Source organism: Polyodon spathula, chromosome 1 (assembly GCF_017654505.1).
Source record: "Polyodon spathula isolate WHYD16114869_AA chromosome 1, ASM1765450v1, whole genome shotgun sequence".
Taxonomy (NCBI): Eukaryota; Metazoa; Chordata; class Actinopteri; order Acipenseriformes; family Polyodontidae; genus Polyodon; species Polyodon spathula.
This window is the reverse complement of record NC_054534.1, coordinates 70,953,847-70,970,486: the sequence shown is the minus strand read 5'-3', so window position 1 is coordinate 70,970,486 and position 16,640 is coordinate 70,953,847. Positions and strand designations below refer to the sequence as shown.

The window sequence follows — 16,640 nt, the reverse complement described above, 5'->3', positions numbered from 1 at the left end:
TTGGCAAACTTGAGATGAGCACTCATGTTCTTAGTGAGCAGTGGTTTCTGCCTTGTTACTGTGCCATGAATCCCATTTTTTCCCAGTCATGGTGGAGGCCTGCATATCCGTGGATGCTGTTCTTGGGCTCTTTGTGACTTCCTGGATGATTTTACTCCTTGCTCTTGGAGAGATTTTGGCAAGACGGCCACACCTGGGAAGATTCACTACTGTCCCAAACGTTCTCTATTTGGACACTATGGCTCTGACTGGTTTGGTGGAGCCCCAGAGACTTAGAAATGGCTTTGTAACCCTTTCCAGACTGATAGGCATCAACAACTCCCCCCCCCCCCCCCCCCCCCCCCCCCCCCCCCCCCCCCCCCCCCCCAGAGGTCTTCAGGAATTTCTTTTAAATCGTGGCATGATGTGCCTCTAGAACAGGGCTTCTCAAACTCTGTCTTGGGGACCCCCTGTAGCTGCTGGTTTTCATTCTAACTGAGCACTCAGTTATTTAACTATACCCTTAATTGAACTGATAATTTGCTTAATTAGACCTTTTTACTTGTTTTCAGCTCTTAAACAGTTGCAGTTGAAGTTACTTATCAAATATTATAGCTAACTTGAAATATGCAACTGTTCAAGAGCTGAAATCATGTAAAAATGTCTAATTAAGCAAATTATCACTTCAATTAAAGGTAATGTTAAGTAATTGAGAGCTTGGTTGGAATGAAAACCAGCAGCCACAGGGTGTCCCCAGGACAGAGTTTGAGAAGCCCTGCTCTAGAACCTGTGTGCTGACAACTTCACTCTGATGGTAAGGGCCAAAGTTAGTCAGATTTATATTGGGCAGGGCTGGCCCAAATCAGGCCTGATCATTAACCAAAGTATTCAAACAACTGACCCTAATTATCCCTTCAATTGGGTTGAGTTAACTGGGGGGGGGGGTTTGATTACCTTGTTTGATTACCTTGCACACCAAACAAATGAAAGAAGCACCAAACTTGGGAGTCTGAGAAAAAAAATGACACCCTCTATATACTACTACAACCCACAGAAAGATCTGACCAAATTCAATGCGAAAAACGTGCAAAAATGCAGAAAATCAGACAGGGGGCAAATACTTTCACGGCACTGTACATCACATATCCTCTTCAGTGCAGGAAAACCTTAGGTTTTCCAACACTCACCATCTCAATGTTCTCCTGCATGTCATCCTTCATCTGGTTCTTTTCAGCTCTGACACTCTCCAGTATTTCTTGAAGTTCATTTCTTTCCTTAATGAGAGATGAAATCTGTTCCTGCAAATCCCCAAGTTCAGCAGCATCTCTCTCAGCTAGAAGATGGTCCCGTTCACTGGTTACCAGCTTCAGTTCATAAGTCACCTGGTTTACCTAATAAGACAAAACGTCAACCGATTAACAAAACAAAGTAATTTCCTACAAGACTTCAGGACTTGTATTTGATCTTCCCAGTTTAAGAATAACAACATATCTAGAACGCAACCTTACTTTTTCTTGTAGTTCAGATTCTCTCTGTGCAGTCTGGGTCTGCAGGTCACGGACCAGCTGCTGCTGCTGACTCAGCTCTTCCAGGGCAGATCTTGGTTCATCTTGATTCTTAGAAGTCTGCTTGAATATTTTTTAATAGTGACAAACATAATGCTGTTAATTACTTTCATCACATATTAAGGATAAAAGGAAACACAGAACACATCTTTAGATTATTCATGAAATACCAACTTGAAAACCTTAAACAGCTTGTCAATTGCTTGATTCTTGTAATACACTTTTAGACTTAAGCTGGTGTAGGATGTGGCTAAACATTTTCTTACAAGTAATCCCTTTCATCTCTTCACTGCCTACCTGTTAAACAATGCAATGATTTTAACTGCCTCTCATGCAAGATACTCTACTGACCGTCAGCTGGTAGTACCGAGTACAGTTGAATAATTTAGGTCTGAAGATTTGTATGATGACATTGTTTGCTATACTGCCATACCAAGACTATATACTTTCAGTTTAGAGCCTTGGTTTATGGTCTCCATGTCAGGAAAACTAGCTTTGAAGTTAACTGCCATTAATTGGTAATCAATTGTAACTGAGGGCAGAACTTTTTTTTTAAATCACATTAAAAAGTATGGATTTATTTAACATCTGCCGATAAAAACTTATTCAGCAATAACGAGTAGAAGTACCAGCACACCCCAAATAGAATGTCTTATTATAATTTGCCAGTTACAAAAATCTTATTTTCTTTATGAAAAGGTACAATAAGAAATAAGAATTCATCACTGACTGGCAATTTGAAGCTTCTCACCAGCTCTATGTTTTGATTCTTTTCAGATTTGACACCCTCCAGTATTTCCTGAAGCTCATCTCTCTCCTTAGCGAGAGATGAAATCTGTTCCTGCAGCTCTGCCAGTTGAAGTTCACTCTCTAGTCCTTGAGCTCCGTCTCTCTTCTCAGCTACAATATGATTCAGTTCTTTGGTGACCAGCGTAAGCTCCTCAGTCAGCTGGTTAACCTGAGAAGAAAATGAATAAATAGGTTATTAAAACTTCAGGACTAAATATATGTGGCATTTCCAAAATTACCAGTTCAGATTCTTAAGTCACTGGCCAGTTACTGACTCACTGAATGGGGAAAATAAATACATTTTTTGTAGGTTGATATTTTGGTATTTCAAAAGAGGCCATGTAGACAGTTCTGTTGCTGTATTGTGTATAAAGAACTGGCCAGCAGATTAAAAGGTGATATTCTTTGTCACACTTGATAATGCTTCACTAACCATCTCAACTCTCTCCTGCAAATCAGCCTTCAGTTGGCTCTTTTCAGCTCTGATACTCTCCAGTATTTCCTGAAGCTCATCTCTCTCTTTAGTAAGAGATGAAATATGTTCCTGCAGCTCTCCCAGTTGTTCAGTCTCTAGTCCTTGATCATTGTCTCTCCTCTTAGCCAGATGATATTGTTCACTAGTTACCAACTTCAGCTCCTCCATCACCTGGTTAGTCTGAAAAGATTTCATATTTAACCAAGACAATATTTCTGTACGACTCATACAGCAGGTTTCTTAAGTATACAAACATAAGTAAGGGATAAACGATGTATTGAAATCAATATAAAATTCAGTTTCGAATGCTGTTAGGTACAAGAAACAGAGGATTATTTTCTCACCGATTCAACAGAGTTGTTTAATGGCACTTGAAACATTTCTTCCTACTTGTTCGATAACAAGATTCAATCGATTGTTAATTTGGCCATTGGATTTGGTTTTTGCTCTTATTACGCGGAGTTCAAACTGTTAATGTTTGTCTCTGACACTGTATGAATGTTGTCATGAGTTCCTAGGAGTTTGAAATCCCACTTATACAGACAAAAAAGTGTGTTTTGTTAGTGAAGATAGTAGCAAGGACTAGGCTTTAGATGTAGAACATGAAAGAGGCTTTAGAAACATGAAAATGCAAAACAAAAAGGAATGTAATCTGGAAAAAGAGAATAAAGTTATTGATCCCAAACCTAAAAACAGATGAAGACCTACATATCACTGCCTGTGATCGTTTTTGAGATGTACTCGGGTCCAAACGTAAGCAAGCTGTAAGCTTGTTTGAACAATGGTTAAAGACAAATCTAACATCTGCGTAACTGATGAAGATGTACTAAGGGAAACTGCTGTTGTTCCTGAACCTCTCCAGAAGATATGTGAAAATAAATTAGAAGGGCGTGTTTGTGTGGAAATTAAACTGTGGTAAAAGACAAGTATCATATTCCTTCAAATTTAAGACACAGCCCAAATTTCCCACCCTCATTGAAGGAAAAAATAAATAAAAGACACAACCTCAATTACGCATATTGAGGGAGTTTGTTGCCGTATGCTCACACAGCATTACAATTATGTGCTGCTTCTCATTTCCAATCATGATTACTCACACCTGTTTTTCTCCCTTTTTGTGAACCGTGGTATTGCTTGGCATGTCAAAATATATGGGTGTCTGATCAGCATTTCCGATCCCAATAACGAAATTTTGAAATTGGAAAAACTTCTCTTCAAAATTCCTCAGGAGGCTAATGAAGCTCCTTTGAAAATGGCTGCCTGTATGTCTTGGATGATTTGAGATCTGGCAGAAATGTCTTTGTTCGTCTTTTCATGACAACCAGCCACGGTGCTGTTTGTGTACTCGGGTAGTTTCGTCTTTTGTTGACGATTTTAATACTTGCAACGCTAAACTCGAATTTGAGATGCAGGCTACTTCTGAGAAGAAAAAAAATGGCTTAAAAAGCGCTTCTCAAATTCAAAAGAATACAGTATATAGCAGATGCCAACTAAAAACTCTCACCATCTCAACGTTCTCCTGCAGGTCAGCCTTCAGCTGGCTCTTTTCAGCTCTGACACTCTCCAGTATTTGCTGAAGCCCGTCTCTCTCCTTAATGAGAGCCGCAATCTGTTTCTGCAGCTCTCCCGTTTGAAGTTCATACTCTGAACCAGATGCAGATTGTCTCCTCTCAGCCAGAAGATGATCCCGTTCAATGGTTACCAGTTTAAGTTCCTCAGTCATCTGGTTAAGCTGAAAATTGTTAAACAAAACTGTTACATTTTTCTTACAACAGTGCAGGGTGTTATGTTAATGAAGTAAAGAGTATTTTCAATAAACTCCAACTTACTTTTTCTTGTAGTTCTTTTATTCCATTCAAGTTCTCTTCACTACTTAGTACTTGGTATTCTCTCACTGCAATCTGTTTTTTTAGGTCAGTAATCTGTTGTTGGTGTTGTCTCAGCTCTTCTTGAGTGTCAATAGCCTGCATAAAATGATTAAGATTTTAAAATTAACATAAGAGAAAAGGTAATCTGTATATTGAAGTCGTGTCCCTCCGTATAAAGGCAATCCTCGCACTTACGACAATTGGTTCCTGAAAGTCGCATTGTAAGTCGAAGCACATTTTCCCATAGGAACAATGTTATAAAAATCAGGGTTACGTTCCTGACTGGCCAGATAATAGTTTTCCAAAAATGACCTGTTATATTGTACTCATGCAAATATTTATTTAACTCTTTACAATCAACCCGGTGTTTACACGCATATTACTCAGGTACAGACTAGGGGCTTTCCAATGACGTATTCAGTGTGTCTATACAGTACTCCTAGCCGGAGCTACGATCACCTGAAGTTAAGCTGCTCATCATGTGACAGAGTTCACATCTTAGGTTTTGTTTTGAGTCCATTGCTTTTCAAGACATTGTTATGGGCAAATAAAAAAAAACAAACAAACAAACAAACAAAAAAAAAAAAAGCTAGACCAAGTCAGGGCAACCACAACAGGTACTGCGGTTCAGACACCGTATCAATAAAGTCGAAGCAGGGTAATAATGCAAAAAAAAGTCGTAGGTGCCGTGCGTCGTCAGTTGAAGATCGCCTGTACTGTACCACACACCTGAATGGTACACCAATGTCCAACCTTCGGCCCATACCCTGTACAGTACAAAGTAGATTATACCAATCCTTGGAAAAGCCCAGTTCCTGTGTTTAACACTCACCATCTCAATGTTCTCCTGCAGGTCAGCCTGGAGTTGGTTCTTTTCAGCTCTGACACTCTCCAGTATTTCCTGAAGCTCATCTCTCTCCTTAGTGAGAGATGAAATCTGTTCCTGCAGCTCTCCCAGGTGAAGTTCAGGCTCCGACTGCTGAGCCATATTTGATACCATAGCTCTCTCATCAATTAGATGGTCTCTCAGTAGCGCCTCAGTTAGCTGAAGAACCACCCTTTCCCTCCCCCCCCCCCCACCCTTTCACCCCTTACCCCCCAATTAAATACCAATTCGTTATAATTAAAAAAAAAAAAAAAAAAAAAGGTTTATTTTTTAGTGTTTTGTTGCCATCCAGAAACAATTATTTTGTATTACTTATATTCCTTTTATCTCAGATAATTTATGTGTCTGGCATTCATACTCACTTTGTCATCCAAACCCACAGCTTCTTTGATTTCAGTTACTTTTTCTTCAATGTTTGATAGCTGGAGTTCTTTCTTTGCAATCTGGCTCTTCAGCTCATTAACTAGTCTTTGCTGTTGCTCAAGCTCCTGCTGGGAAACTATCAGTTGTTCCTGAACCCCAAAGGACTGGAGAAAAAAAACAACACAAATCAGCTAGTCCCGACTCCCCCAAACCCACCACCTCCCCATCTTTTCTCGTTGCAATTGGTACTAAATGATCCTGCGATAGTATCGTATTAGCTAGTCCGCAATGTAGTACCCAGCTCTGTACTAAATCTACAAATTTGTTGTAATTGCCCCAATATGTCTTAAGAATGATTCACACTGGACTAAAAAACTGGCGTCCTCAGAGCAGGTCAGAAGCAGAGGACGTCTAGTAAAAAGGTTGGTAAATGCGATGTTGTGGCCAGAGAAAGCGCTTTTGTGCGTGATTTGTAAACAGTGAACGGGGTGTAAATAACTAAATTTGGTATGTTGTACTTTTTTTTTCCAATGGCTTTAATAACCATGTCATCCTTTGAGTGACATGTATTTCCATACATACCTTCAAAATACACCGTTCAAATCATCCACTTAAGTCAGCAATTATGTTTTGTATTTTCGCCCAGTTTGGTTATGCCGAACCATTGAGTTTTACTGAACTGGAGAATATCAGGAGAGATCGTACCAATTGTAATATTATATTATGGTTTACTGTAAAGGCTGGTATTGCTTTGAGGCGAATACCACAAAAATGCTTATCAAAATCTAAAATGGTAGACTCGCATGGGAGTAAGACACAGGATGATGGAGTCCTGATGTCTTTTTTTTTTTTTTTAAACAACAAAAGTGAATGGTTTGTATGGGACTAAAAATTTCAGATATTTAAAAGCCTGTCAGATGGATTATACGGACTAGTAATAAAAGATAAAATTAAACAACTGTTTAGATGACAATTAGGACCGTTCCTCCAATTTCTGCTATTCTATTTAACTTCAGGTACTGAATATCTTTGCACTGACTTTCACAGAAATTTAATTGACACCTATATCTCATTCTCTTCACTGATGAAAAAGTAACTTAATATTCTTTTTTTAAATGTTTTATTAGAAAGTGTACAAAATCCACCTATTTTTTACATAAAGTGTACTATTTTAATTACTGCTGGGATAAACACAGGATTTTCATGCTCAGATATTCGCTGAATTTAAATATTTGTTCAGATAGCCGTTCGTTTTCAGAAAGTAATAAAAGCCATTATATTGCTCAGAACGCAGGCAGAGACAGCATAACAGCAGGGTCAGGGGGTGTAACCCCTGTGTGCCTTATCTTACAGCAAGATATTACAATATGTAACACGTTACAGTAAAAAAAAAAAAAAATGTCAGGAGTAAAGAATACATTGTGTAGGCCTTACTTTACCGCAGTGAATGAACAAAACAAAGGATGTCAAATCGTAGTTCAAGTTAAACGCTGTTTTGTTTATTCCCGAAATAAATAGTATATAAAGCTGACACCGCATTTCATTAATGTTTTAATAATGTTTTCATTCCTTGCCATTTCTTCACCGTAAACAGTGGCCATAGACATGATTTCATAAAGTAATAGCATGAGGTTTACTTGTACCTTTTCGTAGCTGAACAAGCAAATGAAAACTAAACTATAAAACTTGAAACACTACAAATAAACAAAAACGTGGAAATGGCACTGTAAAACAAAAGGTGTGTGTGTGGGGGGGGGGGGGGGGGGGGGGGGGGGGGGGGGGGGGGGTGTGGGGGGTGGGGGTGGGGGGGGGGGGGGGGGGGGGGGGGGGTTGGGTGGGGGGGGGGTTTATTACATTCCACGTAACAAATTATAATATACAATCTATATAAAAATCACCACACAACATTTCCAGCAAGTTGGGTACGGTTTAAGCGAGCACTTGAGAATGAAGTGCTTGACTTTTGTCCTGTGAGATTCAGGCTCAATCTAAAGCAGAACGCTTTTTGGACCCAGACTGCTTTCCACAGAGATCACTATGTGTGCACACGCATAATCTGGTTCGTTTACTTTTTGCCGTCTAAAAAATTTAATAGAGGCTTGAGCTGCTGTGACGGTGCTGTGTTTATTTACATATTTATCTCACATATCACACGGAGCTCTTTTTCATTTACCATTACAGAACTTCTGGTGAGGCGGTAAACAAGTGCAAGGTATTTTTGTCATTTATAGCAACTACAAACATCCGATTTTTTTTAACCAAATACATGTAAAAAAATATTCGCTCAAATATTCGGATATTTGTCCCAGCACTAATTACAAATAATACACTATACACAAATATAGAATTAAGAAACAAATAGTTGAAATAGAGTACAAGAATACAGCTCTCCTCTTAATCTGCTGCCCCGCCCTACTCATTGCCATTATCCATACATCACATGGAATTTATCATTAACCCTGAGGTCTGTACTAAAAGTTGTGGATCAGCCGATACAAAATTTTTGTTCTCTGTATTTTTTTGTGTAATTGGTACCGATAGTACAGAGCTGGGGATGATCCGCAGAGTAGCTAGTACTCAATTTAGAATAGAACGAAGGATAACATTTCTCCAATTCAATTCAATTGAACCACTATTATCTCCACTCACTCAGGTCAGGCAAAGTTTAAATACAGCTGACCAAAAGAATAACTTATCAGTTCAAAATCTCTTAATTGATGGGTCAGTGAAAAAGCAGTTTCATTCTTCTATGTCCTGGTCTGTTTAAACCCACACAAACATAAATCAAATACAGCACCGACAGATAGATTAAAGCACATAATCTTAGGCGCACTAAATGTGGCTCACCAATTCAATATTCTCCTGCAGGTTAGCCTTCAATTCGTTCTTTTCAGTTCTGACACCTTCCAGTATCTCCTGAAGCTCGTCTCTCTCCTTAACAAGAGATAAGATCTGTTCCTGCAACTCTCCCAGCTGAAGGTCAGTCTTTGAACTTAGTGCAGTGTCTCTCCTCTCAGCCAGAAGAATATCTCGTTCACTGGTTACCATCTTCAACTCCTCAGTAACCTGGTTTTCCTGAAAAAGTTCAAATAAATAAACTGCGAAAACAGTACTTCTTAAAAAGTACTGCAAAGCTAGGGTACATCACTTCTATTTGCAAACTACTAATTAGACTCACAGGTCAAGTTCCTCAGAAAGCTGAATATCCTGTTTCAAAACAGTGAAACCATTACATTTCAAATTCTAAAGACTAGATATGGTATCCACCCCCTCCCCAACAAAAACACAATACCTTCTTTTGTAGTTCTTCAGGAGTCTCTCCCATATTTTTTTTATCAGTTGTTAAATCCTGATCTTTCTGCACAAGTTGGTTCCCCAAGTCCATGACCAGTTGTTGATGCCGTGAGAGCTCTTCTTTAGCAAGTCTTAGTTCTTGAGTTAGTGCAGCCTAGACAGTTGAGTAAAAAGTCACTAAAATAGTCCTTTTAACCCCCAGCTGCATAACATCAAAACATTTAATTGTGCACCATTTTAGGGGTGCACAATTTCTGAAACAAACTTATTATCTAATGGTCAAAATGCTAGAAAAAAATCTACTTGTCCTTCTTAAATACGTGCCCCCTCCCCGTTGCACAACACACACACACATATACTACTCTGTTACCGATTAACAGAGACAGATCTATCTTGTAGTTGACAGGTTTACTAAATTTGTCAAGCTACACATACTTTAAGTAAATGTTTTTTTCAGTGCAGTTTGAAACACATTTGCTAGTAAATTTAAGTAACATACTAAGAGTACAACTATAACAAGCAATACTTGGGAGTTATTCAAATATATATTTAAAAAAAAAACTTTTGTCCACTCTCTCTCCAAGCTGAATTCAACTTGTGATGTACAGGTGTTTTGTTGCATCACAGACACAAATTAATTGCCAACTATTACTGCTGCTTTGTGGAATTCAGATTTTTCTTCACATTCTTTCAATTTTGTAACTGCTGAACCCCAGATTTATAAAAATTACCTGTACAACCTGTCAAGTTTGATTTTTTACTGTTTTTCTACCAAAATGCGTGCAATATTTACAGTAGGCGCCATCAACTTCTGCAAACACAAAATGTTTATTTTGTTCATTTCTATTATATACTTATTGTACTTAAGTACTATTTAAGCATTAACTTTTTTTTTTTTTTTTTTTTAAATATAGCATTTAAAAATCTAAAAAAAAAAAAAAAAGATATGTACATATAAGGTAAATAGCAAACTAGGTTAGCAACACTAAAATTGAAAGAAAAAAATCATTTTTTGCCAGGGAAAGTTTGTCTTGAAATGCTTCTAAACAGTAAACTATTTCTTTTAAACTATTCCCAACAAGTACACACTTGACCAAAGTGTTATAAAATTACACAACACGATTTTATTCTAAATCAGCCAAAACCTTCACAACAATGGTGTATTTTTTTTTTTTTGTAACTTTACTAGGTTGCTACATTTAAAAGGTCAGGTTCACGTATTGAGAAAGCAGTATAACTTATTTGTTCATTTCAAAAAACATAAATAACACCTTAAGTTTAACGCTAGAACCACCAAGGCGTAAAATTACCGTTTTTGGAATTTAAATTGCTGTGCATGTGTTTAAAGATAAGGAGCTGTGCTTTCCTGACTTTTCCTAAATATATGTACTAATTCCCCTGACATAGAAAGAATCGCATAGCTGCAAAAATTAGCGAGACAAAATCCTGTTACACCTATTTCGACCAGGCACGGTCAAATTGACCAATCCATGTAACAAGTAAATGTTGCAATATTATTTGTGTTTATCAGTCAGGACTTGCAGCCATATTGAAGTTTGATTATATCAGTCTGCATTCCTCAAGTAATCTGTCTGTTGACATTTCTATTGTTTCAATGAGGCTCTAATAGCCCTTCAAATCAGCCTTGACAGCTCACGGCACCAGACTGCGTCTGCACTGGTTACTGTAAGTCACACGTTTTTCTAAGAAATTGATTGTTGCCCCAGTACACACTGCATATGAATTGTTGAAGAAGCAGGACAGAAACGAGTGTTTGGAATTGCTGCAAAGTTTACCAAATAAGATTGATTCAGCAAAGAAGGGCAATGCAGTAAGTGTACTGCATCTTTTGAAAAGTGCAGTATCTGTGTGATTTGTGCCAGCACTTAGACTTTGTAAATGATTGTAAATGAAGTCCATTCTGTTCAAATGTTTATTTATTCATGTCATTCACATTATAGTATAGTCTGTATATAAAAACGCAGATTCGGTTGCGTTGTATGTAATCATTACAAACTCATTTATTTAAAAAAAAAAAAAAGGACTTATTTACATCGTTTCAGTTGTACAGTTTTGTACGTACATTACAAATTTATTTTCAAATATTTGTTTTAAATTTTTAACCTTTTGAGGATGCGCTATGTAATGTCTGTATATAAAACAGATTTCTGTTCAAATGTCAGTTTATTTACAATGTTTCGGTTGTGTAGATGCTTTATATGATGATCCTGAATAAAACTACGACTTATATTAAATTGTTTGACCTTTCATTATAATATTTATGTTGTTTTTAATACAGCAGTCAAAATTGACCAGTCATGTTGTTCTAGGTATGCCTACAAAAACATTGTCGTTCTAGAGTTAAAAGATTAGCCTGTGTCTTGACAGAGGCTCTCACTCTCATACAGCTATGTCTGGGTTTCTTTGTAACCAACAGAAGATCCGATTCTTCCATAGCTAGCCAATCAGAAGTAATAGGGGTGGGACGTAAATACTTTTTAAAATGTTTGTGTATGTGCTAGACTTCTGCAATTCAGTTTTCACAAACTTGCATGACTCTACTATACCCAGTGTCTTTCCAGCAAAAAAATGAATATAAGGAAAAATAAATAAATAAAACTACTTGTCTGACAGACAAAGTATAACGGCAAAACTTGTTGTCCCGGGCGTCGGGAGATAGGAATTGCACACCCCTGCACTTAATTAAATTTGATTAAAATTACATTAAACAAAACCTCAAAGAAGTACAGCCCATACGCCAATGGTGACCTAAAGTGCACCCAAAACCATCTCCAGGTAAAAACGAACTATTTACTGGCACGTCTAACTAGTCCATTATGGGTAATTTATTAAAAAATTGTACATAAAAAAGTAAACATTTAAAAAGCCAGCAAAATCAGGATTTAAACTGAATCAACTTATACTCACAGTTTCAGGGTTCACCTGCATGACCGCCAGTTTTTGAAAAAGCTCATCTCTTGCTTGTGTTGTTTCTGCCATCTCCTCCTGTAGATGCTGCAGTCTGCATGTCTGCTCCAGAGCATCCCTTTCCATGCCTTCCAGTCGAGATGTACTGGTGCTCAATTCCTTCTGCAGACGATCTACCTCCACAGTAAGTCTGTGCTGGCTTTGAAGCAGCTCCTCTTTCTCAGCAAATAGGTTGCTATAGTGTGAAGTATCTACAGAAACCTAAGAATACAAGATACAATGTCAGCTTGTCTCAGACTTTACATTTTCAAGCTCACCTGTTCATCAAAAAAGACTAGTACAATTGTTTTTATTTATATGCAACATGTTATAAATAGCTTATTTTACAAATGCAATAAAAAAATATTGTTTAAATATTGAGGCTTACTGCACACAAGTGTGGATAAAGTTTAGTTTTCATACCTCCACACATTCTGACAATTTTCTCTCTACCAATCTTTCTTCCATACTGGCCAACTGAGCTTCTTTTTCTTCAATCTGATTCTTCAGGCCACCAACCAACTGCTGAGTCTGGTTCAACTCTTCCCGAGTGTTGCACAGGTCAGTCATAGTCTAAAAGGAAACAAACCATTAATGTTTCATCACTGTTAGGGGTCATGATGGGAGCACAACATTTCCTATAAACAAATTAAATGAATTAATAATATGCCTATTTTTCTACAGTATATATTTAGCAGAAACATTTTCTAGTAGCAATGCACCTTTTCACTATCTACTAATCCTTTAGCAAATAATATTTGGATCATGTTAGATTTTAAATACCGTTTAAAAACAAACCTTTTCAAGATCTCGTTGAACATTAGTCAATGCATCCCGCTCAGACTGCACAGTCTCCAAAACTTGCTGGAGGCAATCTTTTTCTTGATTAAGAGCTTCCATCTCTCTATGAAGCTGCTGCAGTTTGTTACCCTGCTCTGCTGCCTCCAGCTCCATTCTCTCAAACTGGGTTCTCAGCCCCTCCAGCTCTATCTGGCTCTCAGTCAAAGCTTCTCTCTCAGACTGGAGGACACTCACTTCCACATGTTTCTGTTGTAGTTCATCTGACACTGTAGTTAACTTGAAAGAAATAGAGATTTTAAGTACTGGTTTGTTTTAAAGAAATGACAATATAATCATAACATGTCATTTTCAGAAAGTGATTAAGCTTGATATCTACAGATAAACCTAGAATCAACTCAAGAAACATGCAAGCAATACTAAAAGATAGTCAAGAATTAGGGCCATCAACTAACCTGTATTTTCAGCTCCTCTAGCTCATTTCTGAGTTGATCTTTGTCTGCCATTAGGCTGTCAGATTCAGCCTTGATTTGTTCACAGTTTTGAGTTGACTGCAATAACTGCTGTACTTCACCGAGCTGTTGCGTTAAGTTCACCACCTTCATCTCTGCATCGTTAAGCTTGGATATGTTTTCTGAGAGTTTTTCACTTGCCTGCTTAGCAGCCTCAGTCAGCTCCTGGATCCTACTGTCCCTTTCAGCTATTGTTAAGGTCAGGTCTTCTCTTTCAGATGTCACAATGCGCAATTCATTAGACAATTCACAGACCTAACAGGCATAGATTTACATTAGTATTGTGGATTTCTTTAGTTTATAGGTCTGAGTTACGCAGTGTTGAAAGAAATAAAGTTAATGAATGACATTTTAAGCATCTGCTATAATCTGATACTAAAAGCATTCAGTGGTCCAATTTGGTGCCTCCCCCTACTAAGGTTTACTGCTTAGCGATCTTCTTCCACACAACGGCAGTAAAATATGGCAGTGCATACTGTAAAATGATCTTTAAAAGGGTACATAAGGACTTTATTTTATTGTGCTACATGTTCCCCGGGTTGCTACAACTGTTTACGTAAGGTGTGTGTATTGTTTTAATTTTTTTTTTTTTTTTTTATACCGACTACTTTTTTAAACCTTTTACATTGCATTCCCTACCTCAAGATGGCTTCCCATGTACCCACGTAAACCTCTCAGAACTACATTTCCCATCATCCTCCTGCTCACTGGTAAACCCATCTCAGTTACATATGTAAGCAGAAGGATGATGAGAAATGTATTTCTGGAGCGGTCCATGCAGGTACATGGGAAGCCATCTTGAGGCAGGGTATGCAATTTAAAAGGTTAAAAAAAAAAAAAGTCGTCAAAATGTAAAAAAAAAAAAAAAAAAACACACCCTTATGTAAATAGTTGTAGCAACATATGGAAACATGCAACACAATAAAATATAAAATGTCCTTATGTACCCTTTAAGCACCCCTGCTTACATAGTGGACCCACATTTCTCACCTGCTTCATCAGTCTGCCAACTTTTTCAGGTAGATGCTGGAGTGCTGATGAAGCATCAACCTCCTCCTTTAAAGCAGTTTTATCTGCCAGTGTTTGTTTCAATCCCTGCTTCAGATCTGCAACCATTCTTTCTAGTTCAATGCGTTCAATCAAATCTGGAAAGCAAAATACATTCAAAACACTTCACTAAACACATTCTATGTTATTACATTCAGTTAGACTACTCAGCATTTTCTTAGCAAGTTATCTGAGTTAAGGTGTCACATCCTGTATAAAACTGGAAGGCAGTATACCTTTAGGAACCTTGCCATCCAGAAGTGTAGTTAGTTTAGTGTTTTCATTAAAGGCCTGCTGCAGTTCCTTCTGCAGATCAATTTGCATGTTCTTATAGCGTAACTTTTCAGCCTCCAACTGACTGCGCAGTGTCAGTACATCCTTTTCCATCTGTTGATACTTCACTGTCATTTCATCCTGTCAAGGATACAACAGAACATCTGGGTTCATGTCCAGTCACACACAAAAAAAACAAACAAAAAAAAAAAAAAAAAAAAAAAAAAACACAACCCCAGGGGAAAACCACTGTACCATTTTTTCCTTCATCTCCAGATTTTCACTTCTAAGGATCGCTGATTCTTTCTTGGTGTCACGAGTGACAATCTCTGCATCTCCAAGCGAATGCCTTAGTTGATTAATCTGTTCCACCAAATCTTTATCAACCTTTAACAAATATTCCAGAATCAAAAGTAAGAAATTACGAATTCCTAGAAAGACAAGATTGCAAAACCTAACTGCTGCCAATGTTTCATACAATTTATTTCAAGGTTTCACTGTTATTTTGCTTGTCAGAAATAGTTAATACATAACCTTCAAATACAGTATTCCTTCGAATTTAAGGACGCACTTTCAACATTTACTTTGCATCTTCGAGTACAGTATAGTGATGCGTGTATTAAAAAAAAAAAAAAAAAAAAAAAAAAAAAAAAACACAGCAACAAAAAGACGCAACTACCCGAGTACACAAACCACAACATGAGTTAGTGCAGAGAAAAGACAAACCAAAATGTTACTGCCCGATCTCGAATCACCCATGACATACATGCAGCCCTTTTCAAAGAATCATTAGCTTCAAGGAATTAGAAGAAAAGCAAAGTTGTAAAAAAAAAACTTTTCTAACAAACACCAGCTTGGACATCGGAAATGCTGAGCAGACCCCTGTATTGTTCGACATGCCAAGCAATACCACAGTTCACAAATTTCGAGAAAAACAGGTGTGAGTAACCACGACTGGAATGGAGAAGCAACCTATAACTGTAATGCTCTGATAGCAGACAGCTGCAAACTGCATCCATATGCATAAATGAGGACTTTTTCCTCAAATTGAGGGTGGGAAATTTGGGCTGCGTCTGAAATTCAAAGGAGTACAGTAATTGACAAAATGTTAAAGTCTGCATATATAAAATGATAAGTATTCAATTGCTGTATACAGTTTAAGTGGGACTCTGGTACGTATGACACTTAAACTCACCTGTTGAGTTTCATAAGCATGGTACTTAACAGGCCTTATTTAAAATAGTCCAAACAGCATGTAATCCACCATTGTTTTGAGAAACAGAATAGACCCCTAATCTGCTTTTTGCCTTACCGATGTCTGTAGGTCTGCAATCAACGCTTTACCCTTAGAAAGTTCATCCTGAAAAAAATTAAGAAATAAATGATGCAGGCATTCTGAAAACTAGGGTTGGGGCAAAATTAAATCTGCAATGATGAATTGCAGGACTAAAAAATAAATAAATAAATAATAGTAATAATAGCAAGTATGGTGGTGTTTGATCATTTAGATTCCACTGGTTATACAAATATCAAATACAGCAGTCCCTCAATAAACCAAGGGCAGGTTGGGATAATTAAGTGTCAGATTAAAAAAAATAAAATAAAAAAAGAATGCATGCGAATTTATACTGCTTAATTTAAACGTATTTCCCTTTTAGCTAAAAGGCAATTTCTGTAATTGGGAGACACATCAAATCACACTGGACATTTCCATCAATTAGTTCCAAAGGTTATTAACTAAAGCATCGTAACTTTGTTAAATATTCACAAGTAAGATTGGCAGCGTTAGGCAGCATTTTCACTGTGACAGACACTGTCGCATGA

The 16,640-nt window shown here is 37.5% G+C and overlaps 1 protein-coding gene across 2 annotated transcripts in view; it reads right to left on the bottom strand.

Moving 5' to 3' along the window:
* Positions 1-16,640, bottom strand: part of cenpe (centromere protein E) — a 55,231-nt gene that overhangs the window by 22,507 nt on the left and 16,084 nt on the right. The window contains exons 20-37 of one of the 2 annotated variants that reach the window (XM_041261268.1): positions 16,129-16,176; positions 15,072-15,203; positions 14,780-14,957; positions 14,487-14,641; positions 13,440-13,751; positions 12,985-13,263; positions 12,610-12,759; positions 12,148-12,408; positions 9,218-9,373; positions 8,773-9,000; positions 5,925-6,089; positions 5,509-5,730; positions 4,638-4,772; positions 4,313-4,540; positions 2,767-2,988; positions 2,296-2,502; positions 1,488-1,607; positions 1,167-1,370 (exon numbers count right to left, since the gene is read on the bottom strand). In XM_041261268.1, the coding sequence (XP_041117202.1) occupies positions 1,167-1,370; positions 1,488-1,607; positions 2,296-2,502; positions 2,767-2,988; positions 4,313-4,540; positions 4,638-4,772; positions 5,509-5,730; positions 5,925-6,089; positions 8,773-9,000; positions 9,218-9,373; positions 12,148-12,408; positions 12,610-12,759; positions 12,985-13,263; positions 13,440-13,751; positions 14,487-14,641; positions 14,780-14,957; positions 15,072-15,203; positions 16,129-16,176 (3,402 nt within the window). The remainder of the gene's footprint in view (positions 1-1,166; positions 1,371-1,487; positions 1,608-2,295; positions 2,503-2,766; positions 2,989-4,312; positions 4,541-4,637; positions 4,773-5,508; positions 5,731-5,924; positions 6,090-8,772; positions 9,001-9,217; positions 9,374-12,147; positions 12,409-12,609; positions 12,760-12,984; positions 13,264-13,439; positions 13,752-14,486; positions 14,642-14,779; positions 14,958-15,071; positions 15,204-16,128; positions 16,177-16,640) is intronic. The other variant, XM_041261279.1, reaches the window with a different exon arrangement.